The sequence below is a fragment of the Schistocerca cancellata genome, chromosome 7 (assembly GCF_023864275.1).
Source record: "Schistocerca cancellata isolate TAMUIC-IGC-003103 chromosome 7, iqSchCanc2.1, whole genome shotgun sequence".
In the NCBI taxonomy this organism is placed as follows: domain Eukaryota; kingdom Metazoa; phylum Arthropoda; class Insecta; order Orthoptera; family Acrididae; genus Schistocerca; species Schistocerca cancellata.
Window position 1 is genome coordinate 260,833,057 of NC_064632.1, and position 16,642 is coordinate 260,849,698.

The 16,642-nt window shown below is 40.9% G+C and overlaps 1 protein-coding gene across 1 annotated transcript in view; it reads left to right on the forward strand.

The window, feature by feature from the left end:
* Window positions 1–16,642, forward strand: part of LOC126092724 (pickpocket protein 28-like) — a 94,838-nt gene that overhangs the window by 77,143 nt on the left and 1,053 nt on the right. Inside the window, exon 10 of the mRNA XM_049908448.1 lies at window positions 9,735–9,841. Coding sequence (XP_049764405.1) covers window positions 9,735–9,841 — 107 coding nt within the window. The remainder of the gene's footprint in view (window positions 1–9,734; window positions 9,842–16,642) is intronic.

Consider the following 16,642-nt stretch of genomic DNA (forward strand, 5'->3'; position numbering starts at 1 on the left):
GAGTAAATATGGGGTACCCAAGAGCTGTAGCGCACAATACAGTAAGCTGCGATGACTGCTGTCTGGACCGCTCGCTGCTGACAAATAAGATAACTCTCATTCCATCTGGATTGACCTTCGCAAACAAACTCTCCCTACGCCTTGATGAAGTCAAGGACTCCTGTTCACTCCCAGTCTAACTATTGGCGTGGCACTCCGGTCAGATAGCCAGTCCACTGCGATGACACTCAAAAATTCGCTCACAAGCGTTTAACTGTAACTCTGTCCATTCACACCACACAATAAGTGTGGCGGCCAACACAGTGAACAACGCTTAATCACAAGGACTCAGTATAGAGTTGCACTCTGATTCGCTCTCGACAGAGGTGCTCTCCCAGTGAAGTACTGAGGAGAGACTTGTTCCTTGCTCTTTGACTACATGTACAAGCGCACACTCTCTTGTTACGTGTTCTCGCTCCAAGAGCGACAAGGGAACGACCCCTCTCCACGCCAGACGTGAAGGGGCATATCTTTCGGTCTCTTCCATTACTCCTTCAGCTCAAGACGTCAGGAATATCGTCCGCCAATCAGCATTGCGCTTCTAAAACGGGAGAATGACGTTTCGTTTAAGGCGACCATTCTGGAAATCTGTAGCATCGGCGTTTGGCGTTTGCCTTCTCCCTGAGAAAACCTCTGAAACTGCGTGCTATGTTTGTAAAGAATGCGTAGGCTGGGTGCTCCCACACAATGTAGCGGAATTTGCTTTTAAGCCGAACACGGGGTCATTCTTCCTTTCATTCGGGCAAATGCTGTCTGCTCTACAGGCGGTCACCGGCCGACGCAGACAGGCCGACACGTCTTTTGAATTAACCGGCTTCCAGGCACACGGTCTGCCTCTCCTGAACTAAAAGCTTTTGTGACCGTCATGTCTTGAATGTGCGTGTGTATGCCAGCCTCGAGTATTTCAACCACGGTGCGGTTACTTGTTATTTGCATATCGTTTACATGAATTCATACAACATTGACTTTATCTTATCGAGTTTGGGTTTGAATGAAGCGTCTTGATGTGCGGAATATGACTGTGAGGGCGGAATATGTAAGCAATGAAGTTCAGGAGATCACAGCGTCTTACGTACCTCCCTCCTTCTGACAAAATTTTTATCTGGGGTTTGCCAATGCCGAGGAAAACAATGACAAAGTCAGGCAAAAATTGTTCTTTTAGATTTTCCAATAAAGTTTTCTCAACCATTCTTAACAATTTTTTTCTAATGATTTCTTTGTAGCTATCGTTTCTATTTTTTTGTTCAATTCTACAATTTATGTTTTGTTGTTAGGCAAATATAGACTTTACAAAGGTTGTTATTCTTTGCCATTGCCAGTACGAGTCTCTGTTTTTCTTTTTCATTTCCAACAATTGTTTTTTACAATATTAATTTTTCTAAACTCGTTAATGTACAGTGTATCATGTTTTAGTGTGGTTATATCTTTTCTTTAGTTAAGCTTCGCGTGAACGTTCGCAAAAGCTCTGTTGTGTGATTTTGTTTTATTTATTTAGGTATTATTTGTGTCACTGTTTAAGAGTGAAGAAGCGTTTCTTTCTTTATTCTATCTTCTTTCAACCTATGATTAACCAAAACCTTTTTTATACGAAAAACTAACTTGGCTTTACAGGGATTTTTGAAATTATCTACTTATGCTAATTAATTTTTTTTACATAATATTTTAAGGTCTCTATCACATTATAGGATTTACATATACGATAAAATAATTACTTTTACAAAAAAGGAAAAAAATATTTTTACAAATATATCATTTTCTTAACTCTACATTTGTATTTTATCAGTCTGTTCGTTTTGTGCTGTGTCAGTTTCTGTGCTCGACGATCCCCACTGAAGTACTGGAAGGCGTCGACTCGTTTGTATGGGTGACACAAATCATGAGAGAAGCGCTCTAGCATGCGATGCCAGGACTTACTTGTTGACATTGTCATCATGGAGTGGTACTTTTAACCGATGATGATGACTGTGGTTTACTGCATAAACAGTGATGTCTTTGCTGTCACACCTGGGATGGTATGGCAGTTCGATGATTGTTGTTGACTACCGACTATCGTCACCCAATATTGTGCTGTGATGTCTTGGTACTTCACACCTGGTTCGGTACGGCAATTTGATGATGTGGGTGGAGAATACTGTTCATTTTGCTGAATCTATTTCTAGATAATGTTGGTTGGTACTACTTAATATTCCGTTTGCCATTCGCTTGTATTTGTTTGACGATTCAAGGTTTATTTTTGAAGAGGTGTTTGTAGTAGTTACCATGCCTCAAAGTTCATGGAAAGACGTTTGTAACAATTTGATTTGTAAGATAGGAGAGAAAGGTATCTTACTGTCTTCTGCCCTTCTTCATCTTACATCTTCTGTTCTTCTCTTCTTTCTTGCATTCTTCTGTTCTTCTTGGGCTAGGAATATGTGAATTTTAGTGTAGGATTTGTAGGATCTGACTGCCTTTCGAAATATTACTTGATGAGTATTATGATTCTCCCAATGCTCTACCGTTGTGTAGCAGTGTCGTGACATATGAAATGTCCGTGATGCGCGTTGTCCTCCTGAAGTCCAACTTGGTTGCAACCTGCATTTCCAGTGTGGCGTTGGTCTTCATGTTGTTGTTATTGCCCTAAGTGCTTTCTCAACGTGTCTGTACCCTCTCCGTCGCTATCTCGAAGCATCTGGTGTTAAGGGATCTGGTGGTTGGTGTTGGTGGCGATGTCCCTTGTTTCGTGTAGAGAAATTTTTTCACAATGTTTTGTTTTAAACAAATAAGAGAATTTGACTCTATACAATGCAATGTTTATAAAAATGAAGAAAATTATTATTTATTCCTCGTATGATAATTTAATTAAAGCATATATCTATCATTTTTGTAGCCTATCACTTCTTCATTCTTTTAATTGTTGTGTACCATTTATTGTTCGTGTGCATGTTGTAGTGTACTTGATACTACAAGAGATGGTTAGGTGTGTATTGTGTCTCTTTTTCTTTCAATTCATGTGTTATTTTGTTGATTCTTAATTTATTTTTTGATTTAGTGGTTAGTACACGATTTGCGATTGCCCCTCAGTCTCTTTCCTTTTCTTTTCTTTTACCATTTCTTTAATTCACATTCTTTTAGGTGGCTCACGTGGCAGATGCCAATACTTTTACTTGTTTTTGGGTTCGATATCTCTACGGGATCTTCGTGAGCGATCTTGGAAATTATCATTAGCCCTTTATAGATTGCAAAAAATTTTCTGCATTTATTTTCACTCTTATGTGAAAGGTAATGAGTTTTCACGAATACAGTTTGGCCCAATGTGAAGCGTTTCTTTGTGGCAGATTTGTCTTGAGTGATTTTACGCCTCATTGCTGCTGAGCGAATGTTTTGTAGGGCAGAAGCGACGATTTGTCTATGTTGCTTTCAGGGAATAACTGGAAATTTAATGATTTCTTTTATTTTTTCTGGTGGATCTATATTCTTTAATACTGTAATTCGTGGATAAGTCGTGGTTCTACGTGCTGTCTCATTAATTACTTCTTGGAAGTCTCGTAGATGTAGGTCCCAAGTACAGTGGTTCTTTCTACAAAATAGTCTACAAAGTGTTCCCAAATCTTTCATGGTACTTTCGTCCGGTTTTACACTTGGTTTATGTTTGGAAATAAAGTTGGGTTTGATTTTTAATTTGTCTAATGTGTTTTTCCAATGCACTGATCTGTATTGGGACCCATTATCTGAGATTATTCTTTTCACTCTCCCAACTTGTTGTATAAAGTCCTTTTGAAGTGCTTTACTAATTGTAAATCCAGTGGCTTTCTTTAAGGGTGTAAGTGTAGTGTATTTTGATGTTAGTTCAATTACAACAAATAGGTAGGTGAAGCCTTCCCTTGTTCGTGGAATTGGAGCGTGAATATCGGTTGCAGCAATCTGTCTTAATTTATCAGGGATAATTGGAAAATTGGGGGTATGGTCTGATATGTCACATGTTTTAACTGTATGCATTTTTTTACAGCTTTTAAGAACGCGTCGTATATGTCGCTCCATATCTGGTAAGTGTACTGTTTGTTTCATTTTTAGATAGCATTTCTTGGGTCCAAAATGTCCACTGCTAACGTCGGTATACCAAATGCATTTATTAATAACTTCGTCATGTATGCATGGTAACCATTGTGCAGTATCATTATTAGGTTTGAAAAATAGGATATTATCTTTTACTATGTAATTTTTTCTAACTTCTGTGTTGGTTTTATGGGTAAGTTGGTGTTTAATCTTGAGGAGGATCTGGTCTTTGTTTTGTTCGTCAGATAAATTTTTAAAGCATTTGTGATAAAATTTTCGAATGGTACGTTTTTTAGATAATGGATGTTCCGTTCTTCATCCTCAATGTTGATTTTCTGGTCCTCTGCCATTCTCTGTGGTGAACGAGATAATGCATCGGCCAGAATATTTTCAGGTCCTGGTATGTATGTGATTGAAAAGTCATACTCCTGCAGTACTTGCATCCATCTTGCCAAACGTCCGAGGATTAATTTGGAGGAGATTAAAGACTCTAATGCTTTATGGTCTGTGTATACTCGTGTTTTTCTGCCAAACTGAAAATATCGATATTTTGAAATGCCCATATTATGGCTAGAGCTTCTAATTCTGTTATAGAATAATTCTTTTGTGCTTTCGATAGTACTCTGCTTACAAAGGCTATTGTTTTATATATTTTCTTACTGTTTTCCTCAATTTGTTGAAATAGTACCGCCCCTAGCCCGGTCTTTGCAGTATCAGTTACTAGACAGAACCCCTGACTTAGATCTGGGTGTGATAAAATTGGAGCATTATGCAATGCCTCCTTCAGCTTATGAAATTCTTCATCTGCTTGTTTATCCCATATCCAGGGTATGTTTTTTCCTGTCAGTGCACACAGTCTAGGTGCTTCAAGTGTGTCTATCCATGTAAATTTTTTGTAAAAATTTATCAACCTCAAGAATCCCCTTAGACTTTTCTTGTTGTAGGGAATAGGAATATTACGAATAGCGTCTATCTTCTTCTCGTCTGGCGTTATACCTTTTACAGATATTTTATGTCCTAAAAATTTAATTTCTGATTTTCCAAAATGCGATTTAGTAATGTTGACGGTGACCCCATGTTTTTTCATAATTTGTAGGAAATTATCCAGTTTATAATTATGTTCTGCCCAAGTTGCCTCCGCCACAAGAATGTCGTCCACATAGCAAGTAATTTTCTGAAGTATGTCGAGATTCAGTATAGTATTCAGACTGCGAATAAAGGCAGCTAGCGAAATTTTGAGGCCAAACGGTAAACGTTTGAATTGGTAGCAACGACGAAAGACAATACAAAAAAATGGCTCTAAGCACTATGGGACTTAACATCTGAGGTCATCAGTCCCCTAGACTTAGAACTAATTAAACCTAACTAACCTAAGGACGTCACACACATCCATGCCCGAGGCAGGATTCGAACCTGCGACCGTAGCAGCAGCGCGGTTCCGGACTGAAGCGCCTAGAACCGCTCGGCTACAACGGCCGGCAAAGACAATACAGGCTGTGTATTTTCGACATGAACGCTCCAATTCTATTTGCCAAAAACTTGAACTCAAATCGATGGATGAAAAAATCTGTACTCCGTGAAACTTCTGGATCAACTCTTCCAATTTCTCTGGTCTATCTGTTTCCGAAATTATAATTGTATTTATTTGTCTTGAATCGAGTACCAAAGTATGCTCCCATCCTTCTTACTTACGACGTGTAAGGGTGAATTATATGGTGACTTGGCGCGTTCAATTTTGTTATCATCCAACATTTTTCTGATTTCAAGAAATACTTGCTCTCGATAACTACATGTTATGGAATAAGGTGGAACATAAAAGGGTTTATGATCTTTGACCTCAAATTTGTATTGAAAATCTTTAATGCTACCTGTCTCTGGTGCAAATACCTCCACATGTGATCTCAATATGGCTTCTAAATTATTTTTATCTTGGAGCGAAATATCATCTATTTCTTCTATCTTCTTACTAATCTCTTGATGAATTTCTTCTATTATTTCTGGTGGGAGTGGGTCAAGGTTTTCCTCAAACTTATATCTAGGGTGTCTCTCCTCCTCTATTTCATTCCCTTCTTGACTTAAATGCGATTGCTTTACTTTTCATTATTGTTTTTCATCGTTCAAAGTTTGAATAAAATATAGTATTACTTCATCTATTGTTACGAAGCCTTGTGGTATGCAAATGTGAACCTTACGCTCATTAATGAAATCTACACCGATTATCATATCAGCCGTTAGTTTTGGTACGATTATAAAATTGTTTTCAAACTCGTAACCTTGGCAATTGAATGAAAGACGTGTTTCGTATTTCACCTCGGTTGCATTTTTTCCTAAGGCTCCAAAAACTCTTATCCTTTTTGTCCTTAAAATCGGTAATTCTTTCTCTCTATTGCACCTTTCAAATAGGCTTTCTGATATAGCCGTCACTTGACTTCCACTATCTATGACTGCTTGTGTCGTGATTTCACCAATGTTTATCTTTAATATGAGTTGCATAATTGTGGATGTTACGATTTCCTTTTCTTGCATCAAATCCACTGCTATAGATTCATAGCTTAACCAGTGGATAATTGTACCTTCCCTTTGTGTTTGTGTGTGCTTTGGTGTTAACTCCGTGAGCAAAACCGTTTGCGACCTATCTTCCTCTTTTCGTCTGTTTTCGAGCTGCCGTCTCTCCTTCATTTCCAAACATTCTCGAATGTACTCTATCTCCTCACAGTCACCCATGTTGTATACATTATACGTCTTTTGTGTTTGTGGCATCTGTGTTTTGTTTTTATCTAGGATACTCTGCTCTGTTTTATCGCGTTCATTTACTTGCTTCTCGTCAAATATATTGCTCAGTCCGGTTAACAATTCTTCATCGCTTAATTCTTTAATACGCGGAAGTGGTGGCAGTTCATCCTCGCTTTCAGAATTTTCCCATTCTATGCTGTTTTCCCAGGCTATGTAGCGTAATTCAAGTGTATCTGGTGCTGACTCTTTTTTGATTTTCGTAAGTCCCTGTTTGTCTGAATTTTGGCTATTTTCAGTTTTTTCTAATTTTGATCTAGCTACTTCCAAAACATAATGTCCTTTTTTTGATTGTTTTAATGAATGGACATCAGTTTACCTAACCTCTTCCGGATTTTCCCGTCAATCTTTACGTTTTTCAGGATTTGGTGGCCTAATTTCTACTTCTGGTTTCCCTTTGCCGTGTTGTTCTTGTCTCTGTGGACCATAATTTCCTCGGTAATTATTCACGCCCTGGTCTCGCCAGTTGCTGTTTCTAACATCGTGACCTCCTTCAAAGTACCCTTGACCGTTGGCATTTTGATTCCTAAACCCACATCCGCCACTGTATGAGTGTCCGTTACCGTTCCTATTTCGGTACCAATTATTCTGGTTATGGTTTCTATGCCAATTGTCTCCATTGTACCACTGTCCTTATCTGTTAAATTGCCTGAAATTATTGGTGTTAGGATTACGATTAATACTACTGGAATTTTCGTTCCTAGTCCTCTCATTTTGCTGTTCCTTTTCCTTTCTTTTTTCTTTCACCTCGTCTTCTTTAAACATAAATTCAAGTTCCCTTAAAACCTCTTTGAATTCTTCGGTATTTTCATTTTTTTCCTACTGTCGCCTGTTGATACTTTACCGGTAATTTCATTCTACATAGACGTATCAGCTCTCCGTTACTGTATGGTTTGTCTAGGCATTGATTCTTTTTGTCCATTGTATCAAAGAATTTTACCACGCTTTTCTCTCCTGAGTTTTTATATGGTGTCATCTGAAGTAACTCGTATTTAATTTTGTTTTGCGCCTCTTTAGACCAATATCTTTCGAGAAATGCTGTTCTGAACTGTAGGTAAGACGTACAGGTAGCCGCGATCTTTTGCATCACCTCTGCTACTGTCCCTGACATGTGTGCACAAATGAAGTCAAGTTTGTGAGCTACGCTCCAGTGGTTTGGTAAGCCTTCTTGAAACTGATCGATGAATATGCGTGCATGCAAGCTACCGCCTTCTTCCTTGAAATGTTGAAATTTTCTAACTGTAAGGAAGTGGTCTCTATCATATCTACTCATAAATCCGGCTGATTTATGGACTTAAATAATCTGCCACTGCTTGTGTCGTCGTGTTTATTCTCTGGTAATCTACTGCCTGTCTGCCTATTTTCATTTTCCTGACTCACATCCGCTTCACATCGTATCATTGGTGAACGCAAGTGTTCTTCGTGTGTTTCTACTCTCGTCGTTCGCGGTATAGTACCTGTGCTGCTATTATGTTCTGTCATTGGATTTACTGGTTCAGTTGCCTGTCTTTCGATTGGTATCGGCTGAATGTATGTGTTCCGTTTTTCTAGATACTGTGCCTGGTCCTGGGCGCCTGGTCCTGTGGTATGTCATGTATTACTTTAATCGGGGTTTTCTGTTTCGATTTATGAGCGAGTGTTACGTCTAGCCTTGGTTCTACTTGAACTTTCTTAGACGGCGCGTATTCGTGTACTGAATTAATGCTTGACATGTCAGTTGTTTCGCCAAAGGTGTAATCGGTCTCGATCTTTTCTTCGATAGTTTGTATCAACTCTGTTCGAAGCTATTCAACTGATCTTTGTTTTTAAGTTCTATTTTATTGATACGCTGATCATATTTTTTCAGTGCACAAGCATTTAACTGTAATTCTGTCCGTTCACACCACACAATAAGTGTGGCGGCCAACACAGTGAACAACGCTTAATCACAAGGACTCAATATAGAGTTGCACTCTGATTCGCTGTCGACAGAGGTGTTCTCCCAGTGAAGTACTGAGGAGAGACTTGTTCCTCACTCTTTGACTACATGTACAAGCGCACACTCTCTTGTTACGTGTTCTCGCTCCAAGAGCGACAAGGGAACGGCCCCTCTCCACGCCAGACGTGAAGGGGCGTATCTTTCGGTCTCTTCCATTACTCCTTCAGCTCAAGGCGTCAGGAATATCGTCTGCCAATCAGCATTTCTCTTCTATAATGGGAGAATGGCGTTTCGTTTAAGGCGACCAATCCCGAAATCTGTAGCATCGGCGTTTGGCGTTTGCTGTCTTCCTGTGAAAACCTCTGAAACTGCGTGCTATGTTTGTAAAGAACGCGTAGGCTGGGCGCTCCCACACAATGTAGCGGAATATGCTTTAAAGCCGAACACGGGGTCATTCTTTCTTTCACTCGGGCAAACGCTGTCTGCTCTACGGGCGGTCACTGGCCGACGCAGACAGGCCGACCCGTCTTTCGAATTGACTAGCCTGCTGGCGTGCGGTCTGCCTCTCCCAAACTAAAAGCTCTTGTGACCGTCGTGTTTTGAATGTGCGTGTGTATGCCAGCGAGTATTTCAACCACGGTGCGCTTACTTGTTATTTGCATATCGTTTGCATGAATTCATACAACATTGACTTTATCTTATCGAGTTTGGGTTCTAATAAAGCATCTTGATGTGTGGAATATGACTGTGAGGGTGGAATATGTAAGCAATGAAGGTCAGGAGACCACGACGTCTTACAGTGTAGCTGTGGATGTAGAAATAGAGTCATTATGTGCTGGCATTTTCATGGTCGGTATGTTGTTTCTACTCGTACCACGGAATAGCACTTTGAGTGGCTTCTTCCTCGCTTTTTGTTTTCAGTTGTAACAGTGTTTTGTGTTTTTTTCAACCTTAGGAAAGGCCAGACGTCTCCAAACCTCACTGTCCTAAATGCTTACTTTGGTGACATCACCTGCATCAAGTATCAGAGGACTGTCTACATGACGTGGGACAATCTGCTTGGTAAGTGCCTCTCACACTTCGCTATGTGTTGAAGCAATGTTTGTGTGACAATGAATTTCTTCTATAGATCTATTTAGCGTGCCCTTGTTTCCATTGGTTTTATTCGATGGTCATTTAACTATAAGAGCCAGATATGTTGATCTACCCCCTGAGGGGTAAGATGAAATTTTCTAAGGGGTAACAATCCAAAAGCGTGTGATTGTGTTTCAGTTATGAAACTTAATTACTTTTAAAACATCATTACCATTATCACAATTTTGGAATACTTTAATAATGATTGTAGGAGTTATCAATAATTCTTTTTCCTCAGTTACTATCATTAACGCATGACACCATGCAGTGGAGGTCACAGGTACCTCACATAGATCACCGATTACGCACGTCCTTTGTACTTGGAACTGTAGCTCTATGAAAGTAAAAGTAAAAAATACGCAACAAACATTGAATATCTCACGAAAATATCTTCCGCAAGTTGTAGATAGTTCCTGCAATATACGAGAAGTTGCTTCATTACTTACTTGGAAATATGTACACTGTGTGATCAAAAGTATCCGGACACCCACAAAAACTTACGCTTTTCATATTAAGTGCATTGTGCTGCCGCTTACTGCCAGGTGCTACGTATCAGTGATCTCAGTAGTCATTAGACATCGTGGGAGAGCAGAATGGGGCGCTCTGCGGAACTCAAGGACTTCGAACGTGGTCAGGTGACTGGGTGTCCGTTGTGTCATACGTCTGCACGCGAGATTTCCACACTCCTAAACATCCCTAGGTGCACTGTTTCCGATGTGATAGTGAAATGGAAACGTGAAGGGACACGTACAGCACAAAAGCGTACTGGCTGACTTCGTCTGTTGACTGACAGAGACCACCGACAGTTGAAGACGGTCGTAATGTGTAACAGGCAGACCTCTATCCAGACCATCACACAGGAATTCCAAACTGCATCAGGATCCACTGCAAGCACTATGATAGTTAGGCGGGAGGTGAGAAAACTTGGATTTCACTGTCGAGCGGCTGCTCATAAGCCACACATCACGCCGGTAAATGATAAACGACGCCTCGCTTGGTGTAGGAAGCGTAAACATTGGACGATTGAACAGTGGAGAAACGTTGTGTGGAGTGACGAATCACGGTACACAATGTGGCGTCCGATGGCAGGGTGTGGGTATGGCGCATGCCCGGTGAACGTCATCTACCAACGTGTGCAGTGCCAACAGTAAAATACGGAGGCGGATGTATTATGGAGTGCTCGTGTTTTTCATGGATAGGGCTTGCACCCCTTGTTTTTTACGTGGCACTATCACAGTACAGGCCTACATTGATGTTTTAAGCACCTTCTTGCTTCCCACTGTTGAAGATCAATTCGGGGATGGCGACTGCATCTTTCAAGACGATCGAGCACTTGTTCATAATGCACGGCCTGTGGCGGAGTGGTTACACGGCAACAACAACCCTGTAATGGACTGGCCTACACAGAGTCCTGACCTGAATCATTTAGAAGACCTTTGGGATGTTTTGGAACGCCGACTTCGTGACAGGCCTCACCGGCCGACATTGATATCTTTCCTCAGTGCAGCACTCCGTGAAGAATGGGCTGCCATTCCCTAAGAAACCCTCCAGCACCTGACTGAACGCATGCCTGCGAGAGTGGAAGCTGGCATCAGGGTTAAAGGTGGGCCAACACCATATCGAATTCCACCATTACCGATGGAGGGTGCCACGATCTTGTAAGTCATTTTCCGCCATTTGTCCAGATGCTTTTGATCACATAGTGTATATGAACTAACAGTATACTGTTGTACACATAGTTATTGTCATATTGTCGTTGTTGTTAGAGTAGTCAGACACAAAGCGTTACTAGCCTGAAGTCTTGCAATGTCTGCCACTTCAGAAGTATGAGTCCAGCAATCAAGTGATTTAGAAACAGTAACTGCAGTGCAAACATTTTAACTAGTTGGATTTTAAATGGGGATGCATGGTGTCGGTGAAGCAAGTGTCGCTAGGGAGAGGAGTAGTGCAGAGATGCGCATTTTGTGACAAGTGTCTATCCTCACTGTGGATGTTAGCTTTCGTGACTGAGCTGTGGGTAGCACTCGCTATTCACCGGGAATTGCTTCACCAGTCATTACAGTATACAAACAAACACACACACACACACACACACACACACACACACACACACACATACACAAAAGTAAATATCATTTATCTTTCATTATTTTAAAAACACAGGTTTTCAGACAAATTTATTTTTTATTCAAAAGTTTAGTTAGGTGTTAAAGTTGATGATGCTGGGGAATTGGTTGAGGGGTGGGAGTGGTGTAGGCGGATGGGGGGTACTATTACTATGTAATATGTGATTGCAGGTGTAAGAAAGGTTGGTAACCACTTCTAGATGCACACGTTCCGATCTGTACTTCATACATGCTCTTGCACTGTGTCTACTTGCATAAAATGATATTCTCATTTCATATCAGACGAAGGTTTCTTTCAGTAGCATGGGATATCTTAATGACCTATTAGATGCGTTACTGCCCTTGTCTTCCTCGGACCTATTAAATGTATTTTCAGTCTAGTTACGGGTGCTTATACAGCGAGACACAGGATCCAAACTACAGCGCAACTTCGCAGCCTCGCCTCAACGAGCCGGTAAAACTTTAGAATTGCTGAACTTGGATGACAGGTTTTACAATTATTGAGTGTACTGATGTTTTGCTGCGACTTTCACAAGGCAGAAATGTAATTCATGCATGTTACACATGTGTCAGGTCGTTTAGCACTCTTCTTACAGTTTCATTTTAATTAAGCGTTTCGTATACACTGTTGTGGATTTATTTGTGATTTGACTCTGAATTCGTGTAAAGTTTCCTACTCGTTGATGATAGTGAAGTCAGTAAATAATTCTCCATCAGCTGATCGTTCGAAAGTGTCATCTAGGAGTGCGAAAACGAGAAAATAGGATGACAACCGTCTCTCGACGTCACAAGCCCACAGATTTAGACATTACAGTTTCGATAGTTTGAAACCCAACAATTTAAATAAGCTTTAAAAAACATAGTTTTTTGAACTTACTAATAAACCTAACGAAAAATCTTGCAAGATAAATGACCCTGGATCCGATAACTTTTCCCAGACCAAAGTAACTCACAAGTCCAAGTAATCAGGAAACTTTCCTAAAGATGGCAACTACTCAGCACTTGGTTACTTCTGAGTTAAGTTCACTATCCATCATCTGTCAGAGATCATTGGAACAGCGGAAAGTTCCATGGAACTGGAAGAAGGTCCAGGTCGTAGCAATCTATAAAAAGGATAGAAATTGCCGACCAATTTCACTGACATCGATTTGTTGAAGAATCATGGAACATATTCTGTGTTCAGACATAATGACCTTTGTAGACTCTGAGAAGCTCATCTGCAGAAACCAGCACTGTTTTAGGATACAGTAGTCATGCGAGACACAGCTGGCCCTCTTTGTGCATGATATACAACAGGCTCTAAATACCGGCTCCCAGGTTGATGCCGTATTTCTCGACTTTCGAAAGGCGTTCGACTCAGTTCTGCACTGTCACTTGCTCCAAAAAATGCGCGCTCATGGCCTATCTGATGACATATGCGGTTCGATAGATAGTTTTCTAACAGACAGGGAGCAGTATGTCGTCCTGAATGGGGTGACTTCAACAGAAACAAGCGTAACTTCAGGTGTGCCCCAGGGCAGTGTAATAGGTCCGCTGCTTTTTACGATTTACATAAACGATCTGGTTGATGGTATTGACAGCGACATTAGACTGTTTGCCGATGGTGCTGTAGTCTACAGGAAAGTAGTATCACACGAAAGTTGTGAACAGATCAATGAGAATTTGCAGAAAATAAATGCGTGGTGTAATGACTGGCAGTTATCTCTCAATATTAGTAAGTGTAATCTACTGCGTATAACAAGGCGAAAATCCCCATTAATGTACAAGTACAAAATAAAAGCCCAGTCTTTGGAAGCTGTAAGATCCGTCAAGTATCTGGGAGTGACTATTGGAAGTGATCTCAAATGGAATGACTAGATTACACAAGTAACGGGCAAGGCGAACTCTAGATTGCGGTTTATTGGTAGAATCCTGAAGAGATGCAGTCCTTCAACAAAGGAAATAGCTTACAATACATTAGTTCGTCCAGTCTTAGAGTATTGTTCTTCTGTATGGGACCCTCACCAGTTGGGTCTGATTCAAGAGATTGAGAAGGTCCAAAGAAGAGCGGCAAGATTCGTGACTGGTACATTTAGCCATCGCGAGAGCGCTACACATCTCATAGAAAGTTTGAAGTGGGACACACTTGTAGATAGATGGCGCGCTAAGCGGAAGGGGCTGCTCACTAAATTCCGAAATCCATTCTTCGCCGAGGATGTAGAGCATATATTATTACCACCAACTTTCAGGTCGCTCAATGATCACCATCCAAAGATAAGGGAAATTAGAGCTCTTACTGAGGCGTTCAAACAGTCGCTTCTCGTGACATCTAGTGGTCAGTCCCACCTTACGCAGGGGCATGCCCATGAAATATGAGCAAAAGAGAGTAAGTTTCAAAAAAATGGGCTCTGAGCACTATAGGACTTAACACATCAGTTCATCAGTCCCCTAGAACTTAGAACTACTTAAACCTAACTAACCTAAGGACATCACACACATCCATGCCCGAGGCAGGATTCGAACCTGCGACCGTAGCGGTCGCGCGGTTCCAGACTGAAGCGCCTAGAACTGCTCGGCCACACCGGCCGGCAGAGTAAGTTTCAGTCGCCACGATGAGACATCTGAGTACCATTTGGTAGTAGGACTGCGCAATAGTTACCAGTTTAACGACGAGCAGCGGGAAACAGAGACTTGGCTTCATTTGCAGACCGACATACTTTCTACAGAGACCAGTTTCGCTGTAGGAAAAATCGTAGCAGGGGAAATTTGCTTTGAATGTCTACAAAAATGTCAGGAAGATGGATTACAGTCAGAAACGCTTACATGTTGACGTGATGTTCTGGGAGAGTATTGGAGGCAACGGTCGATCCCAGCTGCTCTGATTTGGGACTGCTCTCAATGGAGACCGCTATGTGGACACTACAGAAGCGGAAAGTGCTAACCCTTTTTTCATGGCGTTGTGTGACGCATTTTCACAGAGTAGCAGTATCATTTATCTAGTGAGTACTCAGATGCGAGCGCACAGAGCAGGAATTTTGTCGTCAACATAGTTGCGTCCCAGGTGACGTGGTTTTAGTACGGTGCAGGGTTTGCCCGTAGTGGGTGTGGAGATGTCGAATGCCAGTACGATCGGATCCCGTTCAAAAATACCGTGGATTTTGTGCGTGGATTCCATAGATATCTGAAGAATTTGGATTGGACAACTGGAGTGAAATTAAAGCTTTGAAGAAATAAACGCAACGCCATTTAGGTTGTTTATGACAAATGTCACAACTCACATTTTAAAACAGTTCTCATTTAATCTTCAGTTTCAATGACACATTTTTTAGTATGTGATATGTTTCGATCTCTCTGGATTATCTGGAGATCTGTGTAGTTGCCTCAGCAAACTATGATGTCTATGCCAGATCATGACATCTGAAGTGAGGTTCTGACACAGACACGACCGGTTGCACTACATAGATCAGAAGATGATCTAGAGAGATCGAAACATGTCCTATATCGAAATACGCGCATCTAAGACTGAAGAACACGTGAGATTTCTTCTATGTACCAGTACAGTTTCTGTTCTCTCGCAACGAATATGTCGCCTGTAGTGTAAACACTTTTGTTCTTGTTATTGGACAATAAGGGTAAGCCACCGCTGGTTTTTAGGTTTTTTACTGCAGACGATCGTATTGTCGAGTCTCTGCTCTACTAAATTATCACTGTATTTTAAATCTTACCGAATTATATGGCGCATTTACAAGTGTCCTCCAGATTACAGGTAAAAAGTTGTTGTCTGCTCTTGTGGCCTTCAGCCTGAAGCCAGGTTTGATGCAGCTCCCCACGCTAGATTACTCCGTTTAAGCCTCTTCATTTCTAAAGAACAACCGTAGCCTACATACGTTTGAAACTGCTTACTGCACTCAAGCCTTGGTGTCTCTCTGGTATTACCCCCCCCCCCCCCCCCATCACCACTTCCTTCCCTTCGCAAATTGACAATGAAGATAATTCTCATTTGTTGTTCTGTCTCGGTTGCACATTTTTAATTAGATTACAAGTTTTGATCGCTCTCGATCATCTTCAGATCCAAGCAGTCGTGTCAGGAACCAGTTTTCTCTATTCAGAACCACAAATCAGAATACTGCGTTCTGAATAGATAAGACAGGTTGCTGACGCAATTTCGTAGATCTGAAGATGATGCAGATTGGTCGAAACATTTAATCTAATCCAAAATGTTAACTGAGACGGAACAGTAAATGACAATTGTCTTAATTATCTAAACAGTCGCTGAATATCTCAAGAAGATTATGGCGACTATTCTGAAATTGACAATTCCTTCATGCCGCTGGACGTCTCCCATCAATCAACCCCCATTTTACTCAAGGGGTACCCTACATTTCTTTTTTCGCCAGTTCAGTTCAGTACCTCCTCATTTGTTATTTTGTCTACCGAGATAATCCTCACTTAACACTTAAATTTTTATCACATTTTGACAAATTCCAGTTTGTTACAAATGTTTTCCCCGATTTTGCCAGCATGCATTTGATATTTTCTGTTGAGCCACGAGTACTGAATGCCTGGCCTTAATGCAGCAAAATGACATCTTAAGGAGCGAGGTTCAGTCATTACGGTGACCACA